Source organism: Sander lucioperca, chromosome 9, assembly GCF_008315115.2.
Source record: "Sander lucioperca isolate FBNREF2018 chromosome 9, SLUC_FBN_1.2, whole genome shotgun sequence".
NCBI lineage: Eukaryota > Metazoa > Chordata > Actinopteri > Perciformes > Percidae > Sander > Sander lucioperca.
Window position 1 is genome coordinate 27,162,158 of NC_050181.1, and position 21,751 is coordinate 27,183,908.

Below are 21,751 nucleotides of genomic sequence, written 5' to 3' on the forward strand. Positions count from 1 at the left end.
ACTTTCGGTCGGCACCAAGGTGCTTCTGGAAAACCGTTCGCCACCTCAGGAGGAGGAAGCGGGGAACCATCCAAGCTGTGTACAGTAAGGATGGGACGCTGCTGACCTCAACTGAGGAGGTAATAGGGCGGTGGAAGGAGCACTTTGAGGAACTCCTAAATCCGACTAATACGCCCTCTATGGTAGAGGCAGAGCTGGAGGATGATGGGGGATTGTCGTCAATTTCCCTGGTGGAAGTTGCTGAGGTAGTTAAACAACTCCACAGTGGCAAAGCCCCAGGGATTGATGAGATCCGTCCAGAAATGCTTAAAGCTCTGGGTGTGGAGGGGTTGTCTTGGTTGACACGCCTCTTCAACATTGCGTGGAAGTCGGGGACGGTGCCTAAGGAGTGGCAGACCGGGGTGGTGGTTCCCCTTTTCAAAAAGGGGGACCAGAGGGTGTGTGCCAATTACAGGGGTATCACACTTCTCAGCCTCCCCGGTAAAGTCTACTCCAAGGTGCTGGAAAGGAGGGTTCGGTCGATAGTCGAACCTCAGGTTGAAGAGGAACAATGCGGATTCCGTCCTGGTCGTGGAACAATGGACCAGATCTTTACTCTCGCAAGGATCCTGGAGGGAGCCTGGGAGTATGCCCAACCGGTCTACATGTGCTTTGTGGATCTGGAGAAGGCGTATGACCGGGTCCCCCGGGAGACACTGTGGGAGGTGCTGCGGGAGTACGGGGTGAGGGGGTCCCTTCTCAGGGCCATCCAATCTCTGTACGACCAAAGCGAGAGCTGTGTCCGGGTTCTCGGCAGTAAGTCGGACTCGTTTCAGGTGAGAGTTGGCCTCCGCCAGGGCTGCGCTTTGTCACCAATCCTGTTTGTAGTATTTATGGACAGGATATCGAGGAGTAGTCGGGGTGGAGAGGGGTTGCAGTTCGGTGAGCTGGGGATCTCATCGCTGCTTTTTGCAGATGATGTGGTCCTGATGGCATCGTCGGCCTGTGACCTTCAGCACTCACTGGATCGGTTCGCAGCCGAGTGTGAAGCAGCTGGGATGAGGATCAGCACCTCTAAATCTGAGGCCATGGTTCTCAGCAGGAAACCGATGGAGTGCCTTCTCCAGGTAGGGAATGAGTCTTTACCCCAAGTGAAGGAGTTCAAGTACCTTGGAGTCTTGTTCGCGAGTGAGGGAACAATGGAGCGGGAGATTGGTCGGAGAATCGGCGCAGCGGGTGCGGTATTACACTCAATTTATCGCACCGTTGTGACGAAAAGAGAGCTGAGCCAGAAGGCAAAGCTCTCAATCTACCGGTCAGTTTTCGTTCCTACCCTCACCTATGGTCATGAAGGCTGGGTCATGACCGAAAGAACGAGATCCAGGGTACAAGCGGCCGAAATGGGTTTCCTCAGGAGGGTGGCTGGCGTCTCCCTTAGAGATAGGGTGAGAAGCTCAGTCATCCGTGAGGAGCTCGGAGTAGAGCCGCTGCTCCTTCGCGTCGAAAGGTGCCAGTTGAGGTGGTTTGGGCATCTGGTAAGGATGCCCCCTGGGCGCCTCCCTAGGGAGGTGTTCCAGGCACGTCCAGCTGGGAGGAGGCCTCGGGGAAGACCCAGGACTAGGTGGAGGGATTATATCTCCAACCTGGCCTGGGAACGCCTCGGGATCCCCCAGTCGGAGCTGGTTAATGTGGCTCGGGAAAGGGAAGTTTGGGGTCCCCTGCTGGAGCTGCTACCCCCGCGACCCGATACCGGATAAGCGGACGAAGATGGAAGATGGATGGACAGCCTTGAAATGTCTCCATTAACGACTCCTTTGAAATAACGTTAATTAAGTTAAATGTCAGTTACTCTTCATAAGCTAGCTAGCTAGCTAAGTTACGGTAGCTAAGTTACGGTAGAGAGTTTATTCTAGAAGCACTGTTTAAACAAGCACATTTTCTGCAACAAACTACCGGTAAAATGAAAATGCTCGCCTCGCCTCCCTGCCCCAGGAACCGAAGTGTAGCTAGTTTAGGAGAAAATAAGCTGCGGGTCCGATGCCAACTCACCGAGACGATGTGTGGCCGTCTGGGTTACGCCAGTTGAAGAGGTGCACTCGTTTTAATTCCTGTGTGAAGATCCAGCGGGCGGGGTGCCAGATAGAGCGCACTCCTCAATGTGTTTCTGTCTCCGCCCGCCATAGTCCTTTGCTGGTATCTATTTGCAACGCATATCGTGTTGGATTTATATTTGATAACGTTACTTGAATAAAACGAACCTAGCTAAATCAACAGGCTATTATTATAAAATCGTTACTGTTTTTAAACTAAGCTAAACTTATACACATATGATATGATCTAATGTAATGATTTTATACGTCTTTTATGTCACGTTTTTTTACTCTTTCCATACCATGTCATGACTCGTGAGTGTGTGTGTGTGTGTGTGTGTGTGTGTGTGTGTACGTGCGTGTGCGTGTGTGTGTATGTGTGCGTGTGTGTGTGTGTGTGTGTGTGTGTGTGTGTGTGTGTGAGAGACTGAGTGTGTGCGTCAATTTAACTGTAATATTCTTGTTTTCATGTTGTTGCTGATATCCATCAGTTTTGTTCATATTGTTACATTTTGTTGACATGATTGTTGCTTTTATATGAATGTTAACCTGATGCTCTATAGTCTCATCCTACTGGACAACTGGATGTAAATGTGTAACATGTTTCCCTGTTTATGTGCTTTAGCAATACTGCATGTCTATATGGTCATGCTAATAAAGCCTCTTTGAATTTGAATTTGACAGAGAGAGATAGAGAGAGAGAGATAGAGAAAGAGAGAGGGAGAGAGGTAGAGAGAGAGAGAGAGAGAGAGAGAGAGAGACAGAGAGAGAGAGACAGAGAGGTAGGAAGAGAGATAAAGGGAGAGAGAGAGAGAGAGAGAGACAGAAAGAGAGACAGAGAGAGAGAGAGAGAGACAGATAGAGGGAGAGAGAGACAGAGAGAGAGAGACAGAGAGAGGGAGAGAGAGAGAAAGACAGAGATTTTGATTTTTGAAACCAGCTTTATTTGCCGCACATTTTCATTCCATTTCAAGGCTCAATAAATTACATCAGCTGTGGTGGTGGGGGAGAGCCCCACCACCACAGCTTCACTCTCCCCCCTGTTCACTCTTGCAGATGAAATCAAACCAAAATCTTTAACAGTATTTTCTAAAACCTCAATGTCTCTTTGTGAGTTTACCAAAACAATCAAATCATCTGCATAAACAGAAAACTTAAAAGACACAGGACACTGAGGGAAACACACACCATTCAAATTATTCCGTAATTTGTGGAGCAGAGGCTCGAAGGACAATGAATATAACATACCAGAGAGAGAGCAGCCCTGCCTCACCCCCCTCTTGATGCTGAAGGGAGCACCCAGCCCGCCATTTATCTTAAGAACACTCGCAATGTCACTGTAGAGAACCTGGATCATGGCTATAAAACCAGGGTTGAACCCAAAAGCAGCCAGAGTCTGCCATAAGTACTGGTGTTCAACCCGGCCAAAAGCCTTCTCCTGGTCTATGGAAATAAGACCAGTTTCAACAGCCAATGAACTAGAGAGGTCCAAAACATCACAAATTAAAGTGACATTGTCACTTATGAGCCTGCCGGGCAAACAGTAAGTCTGGTCATGGGGGATAATGGGCACCATCACCTCCCTCAATCTAAGGGCCAGAGCTTTGGACAGGATTTTATAATCCGTGCACAGCAGAGAGACCGGTCTCCAGTTCTTCAGCTCTTGTAGGTCTCCCTTCTTAGGCAGCAGGGTGATGACGGCCCTCCTGCAGCTCAGAGGAAGTCTTCCATTCTGGAGACTGTCATTTATCACCTCGAGCAGGTCCTGTCCTAAAATGGACCAAAAAGACTTAAAAAAGTCCACAGGAAGGCCATCTATCCCCGGAGCTCTGCCGCTCTGCAAACTACCCATGGCTGTGGTCAGCTCCTGCAGAGTTACCTCTGCTGCCAGCTGGGAGTTATCCTCTATGCTTACCTGAGGGAGACCACTGAAGAAACTGCTGTACACATCTGGATTATCTGACCACTCACTCTTATAAAGGTCTCTGTAAAAACCGGCAGCAAACTTCCTAATCTCAGACGAGTCTGAGACTTCAGAGCCGCTACCCATACGTAAAGAATGAATGATCTTCCTTTGTCCATTTTTCTTCTCCAGCCCAAAGAAAAACTGAGACGGAGCGTCCATCTGTGAGATGTTCATAAACCTCGACCTGACCAGAGCTCCCTGTGCTGAAATGCCCATCAGGTTGGCTATAGCCGACTGTTTAGACTTGAGGGAGACTAAATGCCCTCGATCTCCTGTAGAAGCTGCTAAAGATTGCAATTGTTCTACCTGTCTCTCCAGATCCTTCATTGATCGAGACAACTCTCCAGTGACATTGCGAGTGAACTGCTGGCAAAGTTGTTTAATCTGAACCTTGCCAAAGTCCCACCACTGCTGAATGCAGGTGAAAGCAGGCCTGCTCTCTCTGTGGGAAGACCAAAACAACTTAAAAGCAGATTTAAAAGCCTGGTCATTCAACAGAGCTGTGTTAAAATGCCAATAGGAGCTCTTTAAACAAACATTTTTTATAAAAACAGAGCAGGAGACAAGACAGTGATCAGTAAAACCCACAGGCTGAATAACACACCTCTTAAAGATATTAAAGTGGTGTTTAAAACAATAGAGGCGGTCCAGTCTGGCCAGGGATTAAACATTGTCTCTGGAGTGACTCCAGGTGATCGTTACTCTTATGGCTGGACTGACCAGCGGGAGAACGGGAGTGAAAGTGTCCTGGACAGGGCATGAAATTGGCACCCGCCCACCCGCCAAATGCGGGTAACTTTTGTGATTGGCGGGTGAAACTGTCAATCTACCTGCCACATTGGCGGGTAGCCAATGAGAATTGAGTGATTCAGACTCGTAACTATCGGTAAGCAGGGTACGCGGTTGCTTACGGGCCTGGTCCAATCAGGGGCCCGCATCACTAGAAGACATTGATTGACAGCCGGGGCCCCCTATCGCATTTTCATTACTCACACAATCCCAGCATCCCACGTGCAGCCACTGACCAAGCGGAAGTGAGAACGGGTCAAATTCATTTCCTAGTTTCTGATATGAAGACGAGACGTGTGTGTGACTCGAACATCTCACATTTACCAACAAAACTTACAGCGAAAGACCATGCAAAACATTTCAGACCGTCCTGCCAACATGTAGACATTTTAACATCAATGTACGCTGGAACATTTCTTCACTCTAAAGTCAGCGCTGCTGTTTCAAATTGTCGGCTGCAGCGGGCGGGACTGCTCCGTTTCCCCCGCGACTGACGCGCACACACAATCACACACACAGACACACGCACGCACAGACACACACACAAACGCACACGGTGGATGCAGGAAAAAACGCAGATGAGACGTAAAGGATGACCTAAATTGAGGACAGCTACGTTATTGTAAGTGCAATGATAAGTTAAAGTCCAATAAGTACTTTATCAAACCGTATGAATGTGTGTCCCAGGCCAGGACAGGAAATTAAATAACAATATAAAGATTAACAAGCCACTGACAATGACAGATATGTTCATATTTGATTCATCCAATAAATTATTTTGTGTCTTAAATCCACCAGCCTTTTTCATATTTTACCAACATTTGCAGCATCCTGAGCCTTTTTGGTAAAGTTCCTAGAAAATCTCAGCCCAGAGTAATGAATTAATAGTAATAAGTATTATTCTCCCCAAAACAAGTTTCCTTTTTATTTATTTTTTTATTTTTAAGAACTATACAAAAAACATTCATGTGTTATGGTGCGCATTCACCAGTGTTTGGTTGTTGTTGTGGTGTGCGTAGGCTACTCCTGATTTTGTCAGTCATCTCATCTCTTATATCAGTGGCATAACGAGCCAACACCGGGCTCCTATGCAGGATTATCAAGGCGGGCCCCCATCAATAGGACAGGACAGGATCATAGAGTCACAGCAATTCCTGTTTTTCACCTTTATGATGCAAAAAAAAAGTGGCTGGTAAAAAGGCTGGTGGTCAAAAAAGTTAACTTCATGCCCTGGTCCTGGATCACTACACCGTTCTCCACCACCTCGCTTACTTTAGCGGTACTGTCCAGGAAGATAACGATCGCTCCGTTCATACGGGAAGCAGACTTAATGCTGCTGAGCCCAACCACCTCTCCCACCGCTAAACCTGCCTCCTCCACAGAACATTGTACAACCGGGCTGAGTTTGATCGCATGACGCCGAGTCAGCTTCTCAAACTCAGCCGCAGCGGCTTCCGCCGCTGGCATTGTGCCAAACAAAAGACACGCCGCCAGTTACACCACCACCAACCCACCAAAACTCTAAACACACCACTATTATAATAAATAAAACACATCCACAAGAACAGAGCAGAAAAAAGAGTCCAGATAAAGCTACAAACGCTGCAACAAGTCCAGCACAATCCCACTCAATCCACCGTTCACTCGAGAAGAGAGAGAGAGAAGGGAGAAGACAGAGAGAGGACTAGAGAGAGAGAGAGAGAGAGAGAGACACGGATAAGCAGAGGAGAGAGAGAGAGCTACATAGCGCGAGAGAGAGGAGAAGAAACAGAGAGAGACAGGAGAGAGAGAGACAAGCAGATAGAGACAAGAGGATAGAGAGAGAGAGAGATGAGAGACAGAGAGAGGAGAGAGATAGACAGAGAAGAGATAGCGACAAGAGAGAGAACGGAGAGTTAGAGATAGAGAGAGAGAGAGAGAGAGACAGTAGAGAGAGGAGAGAGATAGACAGAGATAGAGACATAGAGACAGAGATAGATAGATAAGAGAGAGAGAGCGAGCGACCCAGATAGAGACAGACAGAGCGAGAACATACCAAGAGAATACAGAGAGAGAGAGAGAGAGAGATAGAGAGATAAGAAGAGATCTCAGAGATAGAGAGAGAAGAGAGAGAGAGAGAGAGGAGACAGAGAGAAGAGAGAGAGCAGGAGACAGAGAAGGACTAGACAGAGACACCATATAGTCTAGACATAGATAGAGAGAGAGATAGATATAAGGCGATAGTCTATTCTAGATAGATAGAGAGAAGAGACAGACAGATAGAGACGCGACACACAGATATAGAGAAGCAAAAACACAAGATTAGACAAAATCAACAGTTCAAGTAAGAGAGAGAAGAGATAGAAGAGGAGAGAATAGATAGAGAGAGAGAGAGAGAGATAGAGATAGGCGAGCATAGAGAGAGAATAGATAGAGATAGAGACAGAGAGACAGAGATAGTAGACAGATGAACAGTAGGAGAAGACGACATAGAGAGATAGAGAGAGAGAGACGCGAGAGACCAGAGAGACAGAGATAGCCAGACATAGAGAACAACAGAGAGAGACCAGAGAGAGAGAGAGAGCGAATAGACAGATAGAGAGAGCGACAGAGAGAGATAGAGGTAGATAGAGAGAAGAGATAGAGCGAGAGAGAGAGGAGAGGAGATATAGAGAAGAGAGACCGGATAATAGGTAGCGAAGAGAGACAGAGAGCAGACGAGACAGAGAGAGAGAGACTCGATCCGACATAGACGAGAGCGAGAGACGAGATATTAGAGAGTAGAGGATATAGAGAGAGGAATATAGAATAGAGATATAGATAGATATCGACAGAGAGATACATAGACACACATATGATAGTTAGAGAGATGAGAGAGAGAGAGATGACTCGAGAGAATAGAGAGAGAGAGAGTATGAGATCAGATAGTATAGACATACAGAGATAGAAGACGAAAACAGCTGTGATATATAAGATAGATCTAGAGTATATAGACAGAGATGAAGATATATATAGATATACACAAGATAATATAGAGATAGATACATAGAGAAGATACACACATATAGAGATATAGAGCGTGATACCAGAGAAGAGATAGTACATAGATATATAGACAGAAGAGGATAGATACATATAGAGACCGATAGAGCTAAAAAGAGAGAGATAGATAGAGAGAGAGAGATAAAGAGAGAGTATAGAAAGTATATACACGATATATAGAAAAGCGAAGTATAGATAGATAGACATAGAGAGAGAGAATAGAGATGAGAGATAGAGATACAGATAAGAGAGAGAGAAGGAAGATAGAGAACATAGAGATCTAAAAACACGATAGAGAGAGATACAGATAGAGCGATACAGATATATACGAGAGAATAGGCATAGTAGAGACAGGCACCGAGATAGAGGAGATAGGCGAGAGGAGAGAACCAACCATATAACCCATAAACTGGGTTGAAGAAATGACCCAGGAGTTTTTAGTGTGTGAGGTGTTCCTGATGTCTGAGTGAGGGTGGCCCCTCCCCTGGATATAAGAGAGGCTGGGAGACAGAAATCTGTCTCTGACACTGGAGCAGCTGATCACCGTTGGTTTCTCTTCTCTTCTTTTGGGTTTCTTTGCTTTGAGGATGGAGGTCTGGTAGTCTAGTTTTCTCAGCTTTGTTTCTGTTAGTTAGTTACTACTTTTTAGTTTTAGTTTAATAGTTAATTTGTGAATACATCTTAATTTACTTTAACTAATCCTCAGGTTTGGTGTTATTCGATATGTTGACGGTCACATTTAAGTTGTGTTTGTTTGCTGTGGCCGTAACATATTTGGGGGCTCGTCAAACGGTCAGGTGTGTAGATCTCTAGAGTGTGGTTGTGATTTGGTGAATACCTTGGTTGTGGCGTTGTGTGATGAGGCCTTCCTGAAGGGTGTGTTGTCAGTAACTACACTGCAACACACAGACATTATACATTTATAGTAATGGAGAATATAAAAATGTGAGCTGATGATGTTACTGGATAAAAACGTATCAAAGTCAGTAGGATTCATCCTCTGAGGAACATGAACGTCTGAACCAACGATCCACAGAGACACTCTGCTAGTGGGTCTAAAAAGGACATAAAAGAAGAGACAGTCATGTTAATATGAACATTAGAGAAACACATCATGGAGCTGGAATATGATACTGGTTAATAATTTGGACTGGTTCACCTCAGCAGACACATTCAACAGCTGACAGGTTTTTGTATCACTCAGTTTCACTGTGGGAGGTGGATGGTACTTGATCTTTGGCTCTGGAACTAAACTGATTGTATCAGGTAAGAATAAACATTAATTTCCTTCAGTTGTTTTAATGAACAAGTTGAAAATGTGTTTAATGAGTTTCTGCTGCTTCAGGCTTCACATGTTAGTTTTTTCATCATTAGAAGAGAATTCTTGCAGCCATGCAGCTATTGTTACATAAAAAGGTTCATAGTTCCTGAAAACATGTTTAAATCTCACTGCACAACTCCAGTTATTCTTTATTTCTGCAGGAGATTAATCTGATTTATAGAAAAAGTTTGATGAAATGTTAGAAACATACAGTATTTGATCCTCTCAGTTAATCAGCAATAAGATAATATATGATGTTAAACATAATCTAATATATGTCAGTAAATGTAGTTTTTTAAAGCGTATGAATTTAATTATATTGTTTAAGATAATTAATACAATATTTTTAAAGGCAGTTGTATTTTATATGATGGTACATTTGTCTTTTAGTGGAAGATATATTTATACATGAAGACACAGAGATACTGAATATATTACAATAAATATAACTTATGCATAATAATTTATATATTTATATATATGATACAAGATTATATATAATAACACACACGTATGTATTCATATGTATCTCAGCGTACTTTAAATATAAATAGTATTTGATGATTAACATAATCTGAACATTTTATTGTAATTGTGTATAAAAGGTAAAATTGTTGTGAAAAAACTCTGAAATTACTGATTTGATTTGATTTTAAGCAATTAGAGTAAAATATAAGGTGGTAAATCTATATATTGTATGTAGCCTATTGTAGTAATTAAAATGATAATTGTATTTTATGAAAAGGTAAATATGTAATTCATTTTAATATGTAAGTTAACTCTACCACACTTTTCCTTGGTGTGAAGGAACATTTTATAATTATTATATGTTTATTTACAATCATGGATCATTCATCATCATTTATTATATTGCAATTTTTATTTAAATTTGATATATCATAAAAACAACCCGTTCTCACTCCGAACTCGTAAAATAAGGACGTTTGGACAGTGGCTGTCAGCGTCTGAAGAGACGCTAAAAGCTCCTTCAGCGTGTTTGTAGAGAGCACCAGGGAGAGCAGCAGCTACATGGAGCTTGAATATGACTTAGCATTAAGAGAGACTACGGTAGAGAGTAGTATGAAAGACTGAAAATCTGCATAGGGAGGTTGGTTGGGGGGGTGGATGGGTCAGACCACACAGGACTTTCACCCAGGAGACCGGGGATCGTGTCCCGCGTGTCACGTTTCCTAAACCCAACCGTCCCGTTCTTGTCCCGCGTGTCCTGGAAACGTAAGCCCACCCACCATCTTTTCCTAAACCTAACTGGTCAAAAATGGGCCGCATAGTCCCGACCCAGCACGTTTAGATAAAACACGTTTAGATCTGACACTAAAGGAGACTTTTATCATCAATAACAACGCCAAAGGAACCTGACCAAGCGTCTGGATTTTAGGAGATGGGAGTGAGAATCTGTTGAATAAAAATCATTCACGGTTTAATGTTAAGAATTTTTTTGATGTAAAAATGATTTCTACTCGTTCAAAGTCAATCTTTATTGGCTCCTATACAAATAGTTTTTCATTAGTGGTTATCAAATAAGGACAAAGACTCAAATAAATAGTTATATTTGATCTTTATATAAAATGTATAAACACATCATGAACAGAGTCATAGATGAGTTAAAGTTCATACTGAAAGTGGAGGCTGTTATTTAAAATAAAAACTATCAAATCTAATAACAATTACTTAACTTACCAGAGAGACAGTGATTTCTATCTGTTTTTGACCACATACATTTAAAATATAAATTATTGAAATCTTTTTTGTTGTTGTTATATTTACTTGCCCCGGGCCATGGGGCAACACTTATTGTTGAACATTTTATTGTAGTTGTGTATAAATGTGAAGATTGTTGTTAAAAATGACATTTTTTATGAATTGTGAAGTTTCAATATATATTAAAATATGTTATATAAATTGTAATAATTCAAAAATGCTCAAGTATTAAATGTGAAAGTAAATGTTATTTATTATAATATAGAAATACGAAAATGTCATCACTATATTATGTTAGTAATAATAATTATAGTGAATAGACTTTGTACATTAATCCATAATGTGTGTCCATAATTGTCTTTAGTCTCCATATAAGACGTGCTGACATGAGATGATCCGTGTGTTTGATATGAAGGTGAATACAGTATATGTAGTGAACTTTGTGCTGTATTGATGAGTAGTTTAGTGATCAGAGTCCATGTAGTTTCCAGGATCAGACTGAATGCAGTGCTGTAAGCTGCTGTTGACTGTGTGAATGTGTGTCTGTGCTGCTTGTTGCTGCTGTCAAACTTCAGATGAGCCGGTAGTGAAGCCCGTGGTGAGCGTGTACCCAGCAGCATCCAGAGCCCACCTGGAGGGGAAGAGCTCCCTGCTGTGTCTGGCCTCAGCCATGTTTCCTCCTCTGGTCCAGTTGTCCTGGAAAAGACAAAAGGAGAATGGTCCTCTGGAGGATCTGCTCCCTGCTGAGGGAGAGCAGCTGGTGATCAGAAAGTCGGCATGCACCGCCGCCATCTTGCTGATCCATCAGCAAGAGAAAAGGAAATATAAATACCGCTGCTACGTCCGGCACGAGGGGGGACCAGTGGAGGCCGAAACACAACAAGGTAATGAAGGCTTGGTGACTGTGTTCAGCACTGACTACGTTTATGTGCACTTAATATTCTGATATAATCTCTTATTCCGAAAAAGACTAAGATGTTTACATAGCTAAATAATGAAAGAGAATATTCCAGTAATATTCCTGTTTACATGCAGCTGTGCAAAATCGGATATTTTCAAAGTTTTCGTCTGGCGGTGGACTTGTTGGACCGCGCGAACACAGGCTCTCACTTTCCTTCCTTCCTCCATCTCTACCGCTGCCTTGCAAACTATTGCTTTTTGTACACCAATCATCGCAACAGTAGCATTTTTTGGCACGAGCGAAGCATGGGGGGGGCGGCAAGAGCACTTAAAAAAAAATGACTCGTCGCCGTGAAGCAGTTTTCTATTATCTATAATTTCAACTCCAAACTATTTACTGCTTTTCTGTTTCAGAGGTTTCTACTCTTCCACCATCACCAACATCTCTTCCACCAGCAGCTTCTGTCCCGTCTCAGTACCTCAGTACAGTGGAGGCCCAAACAGTGGAGGCCCAAACAGAACAAGGTAATGAAGGCTTGGTGACTGTGTTCAGCAGTGATTTAGCTTAGAGAGAGAACAGAAGACTGACATTTCTGAGTGCAACTCCAAACGTTTGACTTCTTTTCTGTTTCAGAGGTTTCTACTCTTCCACAATCAGCTTCTGTCCCGTCTCAGTACCAAGTGAAGTTGTTCTGTCTGCTGTACACACAGCTGATAGTGAAGAGTCTGGTGTACTGCTGTGGACTCTCTCTGCTGATGATCCTCAGAAACAAGGGACCGTCCACCAACTGAACACATGCTGACTGACTGTTTTCTGCTCGACTTTTCTCACCATCAAATCTCATAAATTCATCTAATTTATCACTTTGATCAGTATTGACAAATATCAATTATGACGTGTTGTAGTTGTCATCCTAAACATACGTATACATAAATATATTTCTGAAGTTACTAAGTGTGAATTGTGTGTAGTGTTATTTTAATACTATTTGATACTGATTATTTCTACTTTAAATGGTGACTTGTATATTGATAGAAAATGAATGTGAATCATCAGCTGTCTGGTAGATATTTTATAGTGTAAAGTATTTTTTTGTTCTTCTTTCTTTTTAATACATTATGCAAAGCTTTGTCAAATTCTTTCATTGTTACGTTCTCAATAAACTGAAAAATCTAAAGTTTCTATGTTTTATAATAACCCTCATTTTTATGAATTTGATTTAAATGATCAGAAACAGAAACGTCATTGGTCGTGTATGTTGACACCTACAAGTGATTTGGAAGATATGAATATGAGCAAACAGCTAAACAAAGATCAAACATATATACACACAGCTGTTATATATAAATCAGTAGTAATATTATCCTTTCCCACACCTTCCCAATATGTGGTATTGTGTTGTTGAAGTATTTTCTGCTTCATTGGATATCGATAGAGAGAAACAGGAAAGGCAGGGTAGAGAGGGGATGACATGCAGCCAAAGGAAGGGAACCCAGGACGCTTGATACATGGTGCTGCACTTTACAAGGAGAGGTACCGGGACGCCCCCATTTGTTGTATCATGTTAACATGATAACATGGACGCTCTAGTTGGGCTTGAAGATGAGATGCAGATGTTTTTTTGAGGGGGTGAAACAACAAGATGACTTCTTTGTCTTTGTGGTTTTTGATTTGTCGCTCTGATCAATAACAGCTTATTTCTGTAAATACTGCAGTCAAGTTAAATACCGTAGAATCATATGTATAATATATGTATTATTATAATCAATAATGATACATTACTACACATTCTTATACTGTACATCATTTTAAATGTTTTGTGAATTTGGCTTTAGTAGTAAACTAATAATGATTCATGATTTAAGTCGAAAATATGAGAAAACACTGGCAAATACATACGTCCTTTTCATTTTTGCTGAAAAAGAAACATCAATTTGCTTTATTCTTAAAAATAAGCAGAAAAGGGCTCCTGTATAGGTCAGTTGGTAGAGCGGGCCCCCATATAGAGGTTTACTCCTCGCTGCAGCGACCCGGGTTAGACTCCAACCTGCAGACCTTTGCTGCATGTCATTCCCCCTCTCTCGCCCCTTTCATTTCTTCAGCTATCCTTCAATAAAAGCCTAAAAATGCCCCCAAAAAATAAGCAGAAATATATATTTTTTAAACATTGGATTTTTATTTTGTTTGTCTATAGGCCTGCAGCACATGGTTGTTTATGTTTGTTTTTTATTCACTAAATATTTAAAAATTGGTATTTAAGTTTTTGAATATAAATTATTATATATGAGACATTTTTCTAAACTTTTAAAAACAGATGAAAGCTGAGAGAGTGAATACTGAGAGCTGAACTCAAACTCAAGTTCCTGGAATGATCCTTTAACCAGAGTGGATGGTTGTAACTGTCATTGTGTTGTTAATGTGAGAAAGGCTGCAGAGCAGAAACCCACACAGCCCGTCTGCTGCAGGAAAGGAAGTGGTGATTCGCTGTCAACAGTTTTTTATGATTTCTAATAACCACTGAGAACAGATTCATATCTGCTGCTGCTGGAAACACTCAGGAACTCCTCTTCCTCTCTGCAGCTGTGTGTCTTTTCTCTTGTGGTCTGGAAGCCTTTTTTCCACTGAGCCCTCTACCCACACACAGTTTAACTGAGCCCAGAGAGCAACAATGATGACCCACCTGGAGGTCACGTCCATGGACTTTATTTATGGGGATTTTAGCCATCAAAGGTGAACTTTACAGTTTACACTTGGATTTGATGAAAGTCCTCATACAAACATGTCGAACAACTCTGTTGTCGACATGGTTGTATGAGGTTGTATGAGGACAACTGATGTCTCATTGGTTGTCTGCAATGCAAATAATAACCTGTGTCCCATACACCGCACGACCGTAGGTGTTATGAAGAAACTCAACAGAACAGATGTGTCCTCGAGAAGACTCCAGCATGGAACACCCACACCTCCTGATTTGTGTATAACAACTTTGTGCATATTTATTTGTTATCTTCGGTTTGCTGCTTCTATTCATATCTTCCAACTCACTAATAGGTCCAATAACGTTGATTGTGATTCTGATTATTTAAATGAAATCAATAAAACAAGGATGTTTATAAAACACAGAAACTTTTATTTGTTTATTTACATTAATTAAGACACTACACTGAAAGAATTTGACATAGCTGCCAAACTCTGCATAGTATATTAACCTTCACTGAAGGAACATTTTCAATGCAGGACTTTTACTGTAACAGAGTATTTGTACTGTGTGATATCAGTGAATGAAACTACTGTTGTTACTGAGTAGAACATTTCCTTCACACTGCTGCCCCCTAGTGTCTGCAACAACAAACTGATTCACACACACAGCCTTTACTGTAAGGGTGAATCTCAAGTCTCTTAGTTGATATCTACTCGCTCCTCGCTGGAACTGGAAGTTGTTCTAGCTCTCCTTCATGAAGGCCGTCTCAAAGTTGTTATTCCTGCCCAGAGGAGCGAAGATGGTGGAACGAGGTTGTAGGATGGAGGGCGGAGGAGCGAGGTGCAGGAGCGAAGATAAAGGAAGGTGGAGCGAGGAGCAAAGAGCGAGGATGGAGGATGGAGGATGGAAGGGAATTTTTTTACTGTTTTTTCTGCTTGGGTTGGAGATGCGATGACATTCTTAGTTTTATTTTATTTTCTTAAATGTGTTTAAAATCTGTGAAAAATTGGCGGAACTCTGCGTCTGCAGATTCAGCGTTGCCCTGACGATCACATGTGACAAAGCAAAGATTACTTTCTTTATCAATTAATCTTCATGACCATAGGTGAGGGTAGGAACGAAAACTGACCGGTAGATCAAGGGATTTGCCTTCTGGCTCAGCTCTCTTTTTGTCACAACGGTGCAATAAATTGAATGTAATACCGCACCTGCTGCGCCGATTCTCCGACCAATCTCCCGCTCCATTGTCCCCTCACTCGCGAACAAGACCCCAAGGTACTTGAACTCCTTCACTTGGGGTAAGGACTCATTCCCTACCTGGAGAAGGCACTCCATCGGTTTCCTGCTGAGAACCATGGCCTCAGATTTAGAGGTGCTGATCCTCATCCCAGCCGCTTCACACTCGGCTGTGAACCGATCCAGTGAGTGCTGAAGGTCACAGGCCGATGATGCCATCAGGACCACATCATCTGCAAAAAGCAGCGATGAGATCCCCAGCCCACTGAACTGCAACCCCTCTCCACCCCGACTACGCCTTGATATCCTGTCCATAAATACTACAAACAGGATTGGTGACAAAGCGCAGCCCTGGCGGAGGCCAACCCTCACCTGAAAGTGAGGTCATGACCGAAAGAACAAGATCCAGGGTACAAGCGGCCGAAATGGGTTTCCTCAGGAGGGTGGCTGCTCCCTTAGAGATAGGGTGAGAAGCTCAGTCAACCGTGAGGAGCTCGGAGTAGAGCCGCTGCTCCTTCGCGTCGAAAGATACCAGTTGAGGTGGTTCGGGCATCTGGTAATGATGCCCCCTGGGCGCCTCCCTAGGGAGGTGTTCCAGGCACGTCCAGCTGGGAGGAGGCCTCGGGGAAGACCCAGGACTAGGTGGAGGGATTATATCTCCAACCTGGCCTGGGAACGCCTCGGGATCCCCCAGTCGGAGCTGGTTAATGTGGCTCGGGAAAAGGAAGTTTGGGGTCCCCTGCTGGAGCTGCTACCCCCGCGACCCGATACTGGAAAAGGGGACGAAGATGGATGGATGGATGGATCAATTCATCTGCTGATTTGGTCTATAAACCATCAGATAAAAAGAGAAAGATGGCTCAATGACTTAAAATATTCAGTTTATTGTAAAACAAACTCAAATTTGAGACTCTGTTTTGCATTTCAATCAGGAGAGACTTCGTTGCAGATATGCAAATATTTATTGTACGCAAACATGATATGACATGTACAGTCTTTGGAGATTAGACTCCATCATTATTAAATGATAATAATCAGGGGGTTAGAAGGCCAAAAGCTGATCCCCCAATGGAGTCTAGACACTGATGGCAGTGTGAGGAACCTGAATGTCGAACCGATGAGCCGATGCCGTCTGGTCGGAGGAGGAACCAGGAGCCGTGAGGGATGAAGGCCGGAGGAGCAAGGGGAGGAGGAGGCTTGTTCTTAGCCTGAAATGACAACTGAACAGCGGAGAGAGAGACAGGTTTAAAACAGCGGTGTTGTGCTGTGATTAGCTTGAGAATTTCAGGGCCTCTTCTGATCAGTTTAGAAGAGAGAGAACATGATTAGTTAGAAGTCTTCCTGTCAGAATTTTCGCTGAGCTCCATTTCAATCAGGAGAGACTTCGTTGCAGATATGCAAATATTTATTGTACGCAAGCATGATATGACATGTACAGTCTTTGGAGATTAGACTCCATCATTATTAAATGATAATAATTAGGGGGTTAGAAGGCCAAAAGCTGATCCCCCAAAACGTGACGAGGACTGTTGAAAGGAACATACTTACCTATTTTGGCCGCAATAAAACTGAATGATTCAGCTTTGAAGTGTATAGTGCTTTGTAGAGAATCAGTGTATGATTCGCTTGTAGTGTGAACAGCTTCAATTAATAAGGCTTGTAGTGTATCAGACTTGTATGATATGCAGTCCCCAAAATAAAAGAGAAATAAATTGCGTAAATAAGAATAAGCCGGTACGAAAGCTAGCCAGCAGATGAAAAGAAAATCCATGTAGCACATATACACATGTATTCACATACGCACCCCGTTTTTTTTTTTTTTATAACCGTGGTCATCGCACGGGTTACACACATACCGTGGTCATAGCACGGGTTACAGCATATACCGTGACTCAGCGCACGGTTTGGCTACACTCGCTCTCGGCCCGACGGCTGGGTTAACTATTCTTACCGTGACTCAGCGCACGGTTTTGGCTACACTCGCTCTCGGCCCGACGGCCGGGTTAACTATTCTTACCGTGACTCAGCGCACGGTTTTGGCTACACTCGCTCTCGGCCCGACGGCCGGGTTAACTATTCTTACCGTGACTCAGCGCACGGTTTGGCTACGCTCGCTCTCGGCCCGACGGCCGGGTTACAAGTTATTATCCTCGGCACAGCGTCCGGGTTAGCCTGATCTTATCCTCGGCACAGCGTCCAGGTTAGCCTGATCTTATCCACGGCACAGCGTCCGGGTACACCTATATATACACTTTTTTTTTTTTTTATAAATCACTGCACAGTGATAGGGTTGCTGATGAAAATACATGTAGATATAAGCCAGCGTGTAATTGCACAGATAGACTCAAATGTGAGAGTATTCAGAGATCAACACACCACCACCAGTTATATGCATGCTTACCGGGATTATGCCTGAGAGATCTCTGGGTTGCCAGGATGTCGCTGACATAGGATGAATGTAAGAGGAGTAAGCAGAGGAAGACCATCTGCCGAGTTGTTGCAGAGACGTACATGAAATGCCTTGATTTGCTGCCGTAGTAGCGCCCCTATATGAATGAATGACCCGAATAAACTGAGGTAAAATTACGAATAACTAAATGATGGTCAAACCGAAATATAGCCGGAAAACCTCTAGTATGAGCCTAGGCAATGAGTAGTTAATCTTAGATTAAAAGCAATGAAAAGAGCAGGGTCTGTGCAACTTAGAAGGTAGTGTCGTAAGGAGTACAACTTGATTGAGGTCAAATGTCATGTGTTAGCTGCGCACAAGGTCAGTGATAACGTCACTTATGCACTGCATAAATGAAGAGTTACAATAAAAAGGTATTTTACAACTTGCTGCTAAAATTCGATCAATGCATGAGATGATAACGACCGCCTTTTGCCCAGTAAGATGGACTATCACCACCATACTTAGGATAGGTATTCCCCCAAAACTAACTCAGCAAAGAAAACGAGTGCCACGCAAGTATAATTAATATAGTGCCTTAGTAATACCCAGATACCAACTGACGCTAGCATGGTTAAGACAGAGAAGCCATCCGCGCGAAGACAATTATGCAAAGCAAGTGAATACCAACCACAAACAAAATTTGTGTCGACATGCCCAAAAGTAATCTTTAATGAGTGACAAAAAGTGTCTGGGAAGATACAACATACTCACCTCAGCGGGCATTGCAGAATCTATGTAAAAGTAAAAAACATCAGACATAGGATACCACAAGAAGGATCCATGAATAAGAGGTTGTGATGACCATAATGCTGATAGAAGGGCACGCGACCTATATGCACCATGCTGAGATTGGCGCGCCCATTAGTAAGACACGCACTTTAATGATGCAAGACCAACCGCCGAGGTCAGCCATGACCGAAGTAAATATGCGTAGTGATTAGGAACCTGGGCTGCCACTGGTTCCAACACATCTACCGGGATCAGACAGAATCTGATTTGAAGGACTTGCACCAATATATTACCAACATAGGAACTTAGTGAAAATGACAACACATCTTAGTAATAGATTTAATAAAACGTAAAACTCAATGAGGCCCCTACAGATAAAAGATAAAATAAAAGGAAATAAAAGGAAATAGCTGATGCGAGCAATGCAGCTTGATAAATATATCTTCATGAATACATATGAATATTGTGCTGAGAATACTACATTGAAAGACCATGTGCAAATACCATGAATGTGCGCCACCCACCGTGAGTGAGCATAATGCACAAAACCATAGTAAGCAGGCAACAACGACTATGAGTAAATTAATTTACCAATGCAGAATAATACCTATGCATTCTGCAGACGTCACCATGACTACTGACAAATATCACGACAGCGTCGAAGACAGCCTTTAACAACGTGTCATTCCTTATCGAGAAAAGAAACTTACCCCTGTCCGAGAATTAGAACAGTACTATAGCCCAGAAACGTCATGAAGATGGACAAAAACACTACGTACCTCCTATGCCCATTTGATGCTACAAGCCTCACCCGATGTAGCAATCCAGAGACATGTTTGATGTCAATTGACACGAGAAACTTACATCTGAAGCGTTGAAGACTTAATAATACATTTTACCTGCAGAAACACGACAATGTACAGAATAAATGCTCCATGCCTTGAATCTCACTGTTTGCTCCAACAGACGTTTATTGTAAACAGGCTACCGTTTAGTTGTTAAGATAAATACTATGTTAACTAGCATTTAGACAACAACATTAACCCCTTCCTACATTATCTCCCAGTATAAGACCCAAACACCGTCTCACGAGACTGAAATGACTGAGATTACTCATGCACAGCCACCAGAAGAGAGCAACCTCGAACAGGCCGCTCATACCACGACCATGTAGCCAAACTCAGATTGCAGCTGCGCCCAGCTCAAAGATACCTCGCTGTCACCTTCCAGAGCTAAATATATCCATGTCCAGAGCAACGTCTGTTGTAAAGCCGAACCACCGTAAATGCGCATGTAAATACGCACGTGAATTTAAAACGTCAACTGAAATGAGCATGCCAAAAAGGATGTCGGAGAAGATAAAAACAGCCTACCTAATGAGCCCACAGAGAAAAGACGTGCCTGCCTAAGAGCACAATTAACCTTGATGCGTGAATAGAGAAAACGATGTCCCCTGCTGACTCTATCATATATTTTACGGGAATTAACCCCAAAGAAGCAGGAATCTACAGCTGAGACCAGAGTTTAGACGGCGCCCGGACTCCGGGCCACCGCACCCTGAGCCGCATACTGTGTGAGGCAAACATGAATGAACAAAATATGCCCGATGAGATACTTAACTTCGAACGGTTGGATGATCCAGCTGAGTTGAACATGCCGGTTCTTCTGCGTGATGACACCGACCGAAGTACGTTCAACGCCGGCAGCGAGAGTCGGCGGCCGAGGAAAGCTGTGCAGGTCAGGCGAGCCGTGCGGCGAGTCAGGTACTACGAATGAGGCAAAATCCCCAGGACTGCATTCAAGTGAAAGTAACTTCTGGAGTGAATTACGCTGCCAGGCGGCTACCATTTGCACCCGCGGTGCATGCACCAGAGCTGCGAAAACTGCTTGCAGGACGGGGGCGAAAGAGAAACATCTTCTAGTATAGACATCAGCTGCTACCACGAGACACGGCCATGATAAGGTGAGCTTGTTCTTAGCCTGAAATGACAACTGAACAGCGGAGAGAGAGACAGGTTTAAAACAGTGGTGTTGTGCTGTGATTAGCTTGAGAATTTCAGGGCCTCTTCTGATTGGTTAGCTAAAGTGGGCGTCTCTAACATCTGTTCAGTTTAGAAGAGAGAGAACATGATTAGTTAGAAGTCTTCCTGTCAGAATTTTTCGCTGAGCTCCATTTGTGCTTGAAAATTACTAAAGCAATCAATTGGTTATGAAAATAGTTGCAGATTGATTTTCTATTGATTGACTAGTCAATTAATGGACCAAATATTGCTGCTGCTGCTGTCAGGAATCAAACTTTGACTCTGACTTTGTAAAAACACACAACTGCTTCAGACTAGGTGTCATAGTTGTGTTTTTCCTGTTTTATTTTGTTAATTCATTCCCTGTGTTCCTGTTTCCTTGTTATTTGTTCATGGTTATGTTTTCCCCGTGTTCTTTCTGTGTTCTCTCTTTTGTTTTCCTACTTCCATCCTTGTGTATGTTTTCATGCTTCAGTTTCCTGTTTTACTTCATCATGTCTGTTTCTCCTGTGTCATGTCTTGTTCTACTTCCTGCCTTGTGTGTTTTACCATTACGTGTCATTACGTGTGTCTTTTCCTGCGACTGTAGTTTTGTTCCTAGTCTTTTGGGATTTTCTTTTTGCCAGTTTTAGACCTGCTTGCTTAAGGACACCTTTTGCTGTAGCCGTTTTAATTTAATAAACCTTTGAAATCTTACGCTGACTCCTCGTCTTAACTCTCTGCACTTTTGGGTCCAAGCCTGCACAAATCCTGACACTAGGCCTCTAAGGCCCTGTTTACACGATAACGCTCGCGGGTAAAAACGACAAAATATTTTATCAGATGT

The 21,751-nt window shown here is 43.0% G+C and overlaps 1 protein-coding gene across 1 annotated transcript in view; it reads left to right on the top strand.

Moving 5' to 3' along the window:
* Positions 1-12,968, top strand: part of LOC116045243 — a gene marked incomplete at its 5' end in the record, with an annotated part of 64,987 nt that extends 52,019 nt beyond the window's left edge. The window contains 2 exons of the mRNA XM_036005249.1: positions 12,200-12,310; positions 12,420-12,968. Coding sequence (XP_035861142.1) covers positions 12,200-12,310; positions 12,420-12,577 — 269 coding nt within the window. The remainder of the gene's footprint in view (positions 1-12,199; positions 12,311-12,419) is intronic.
* Positions 12,969-21,751: the final 8,783 nt, after the last annotated feature.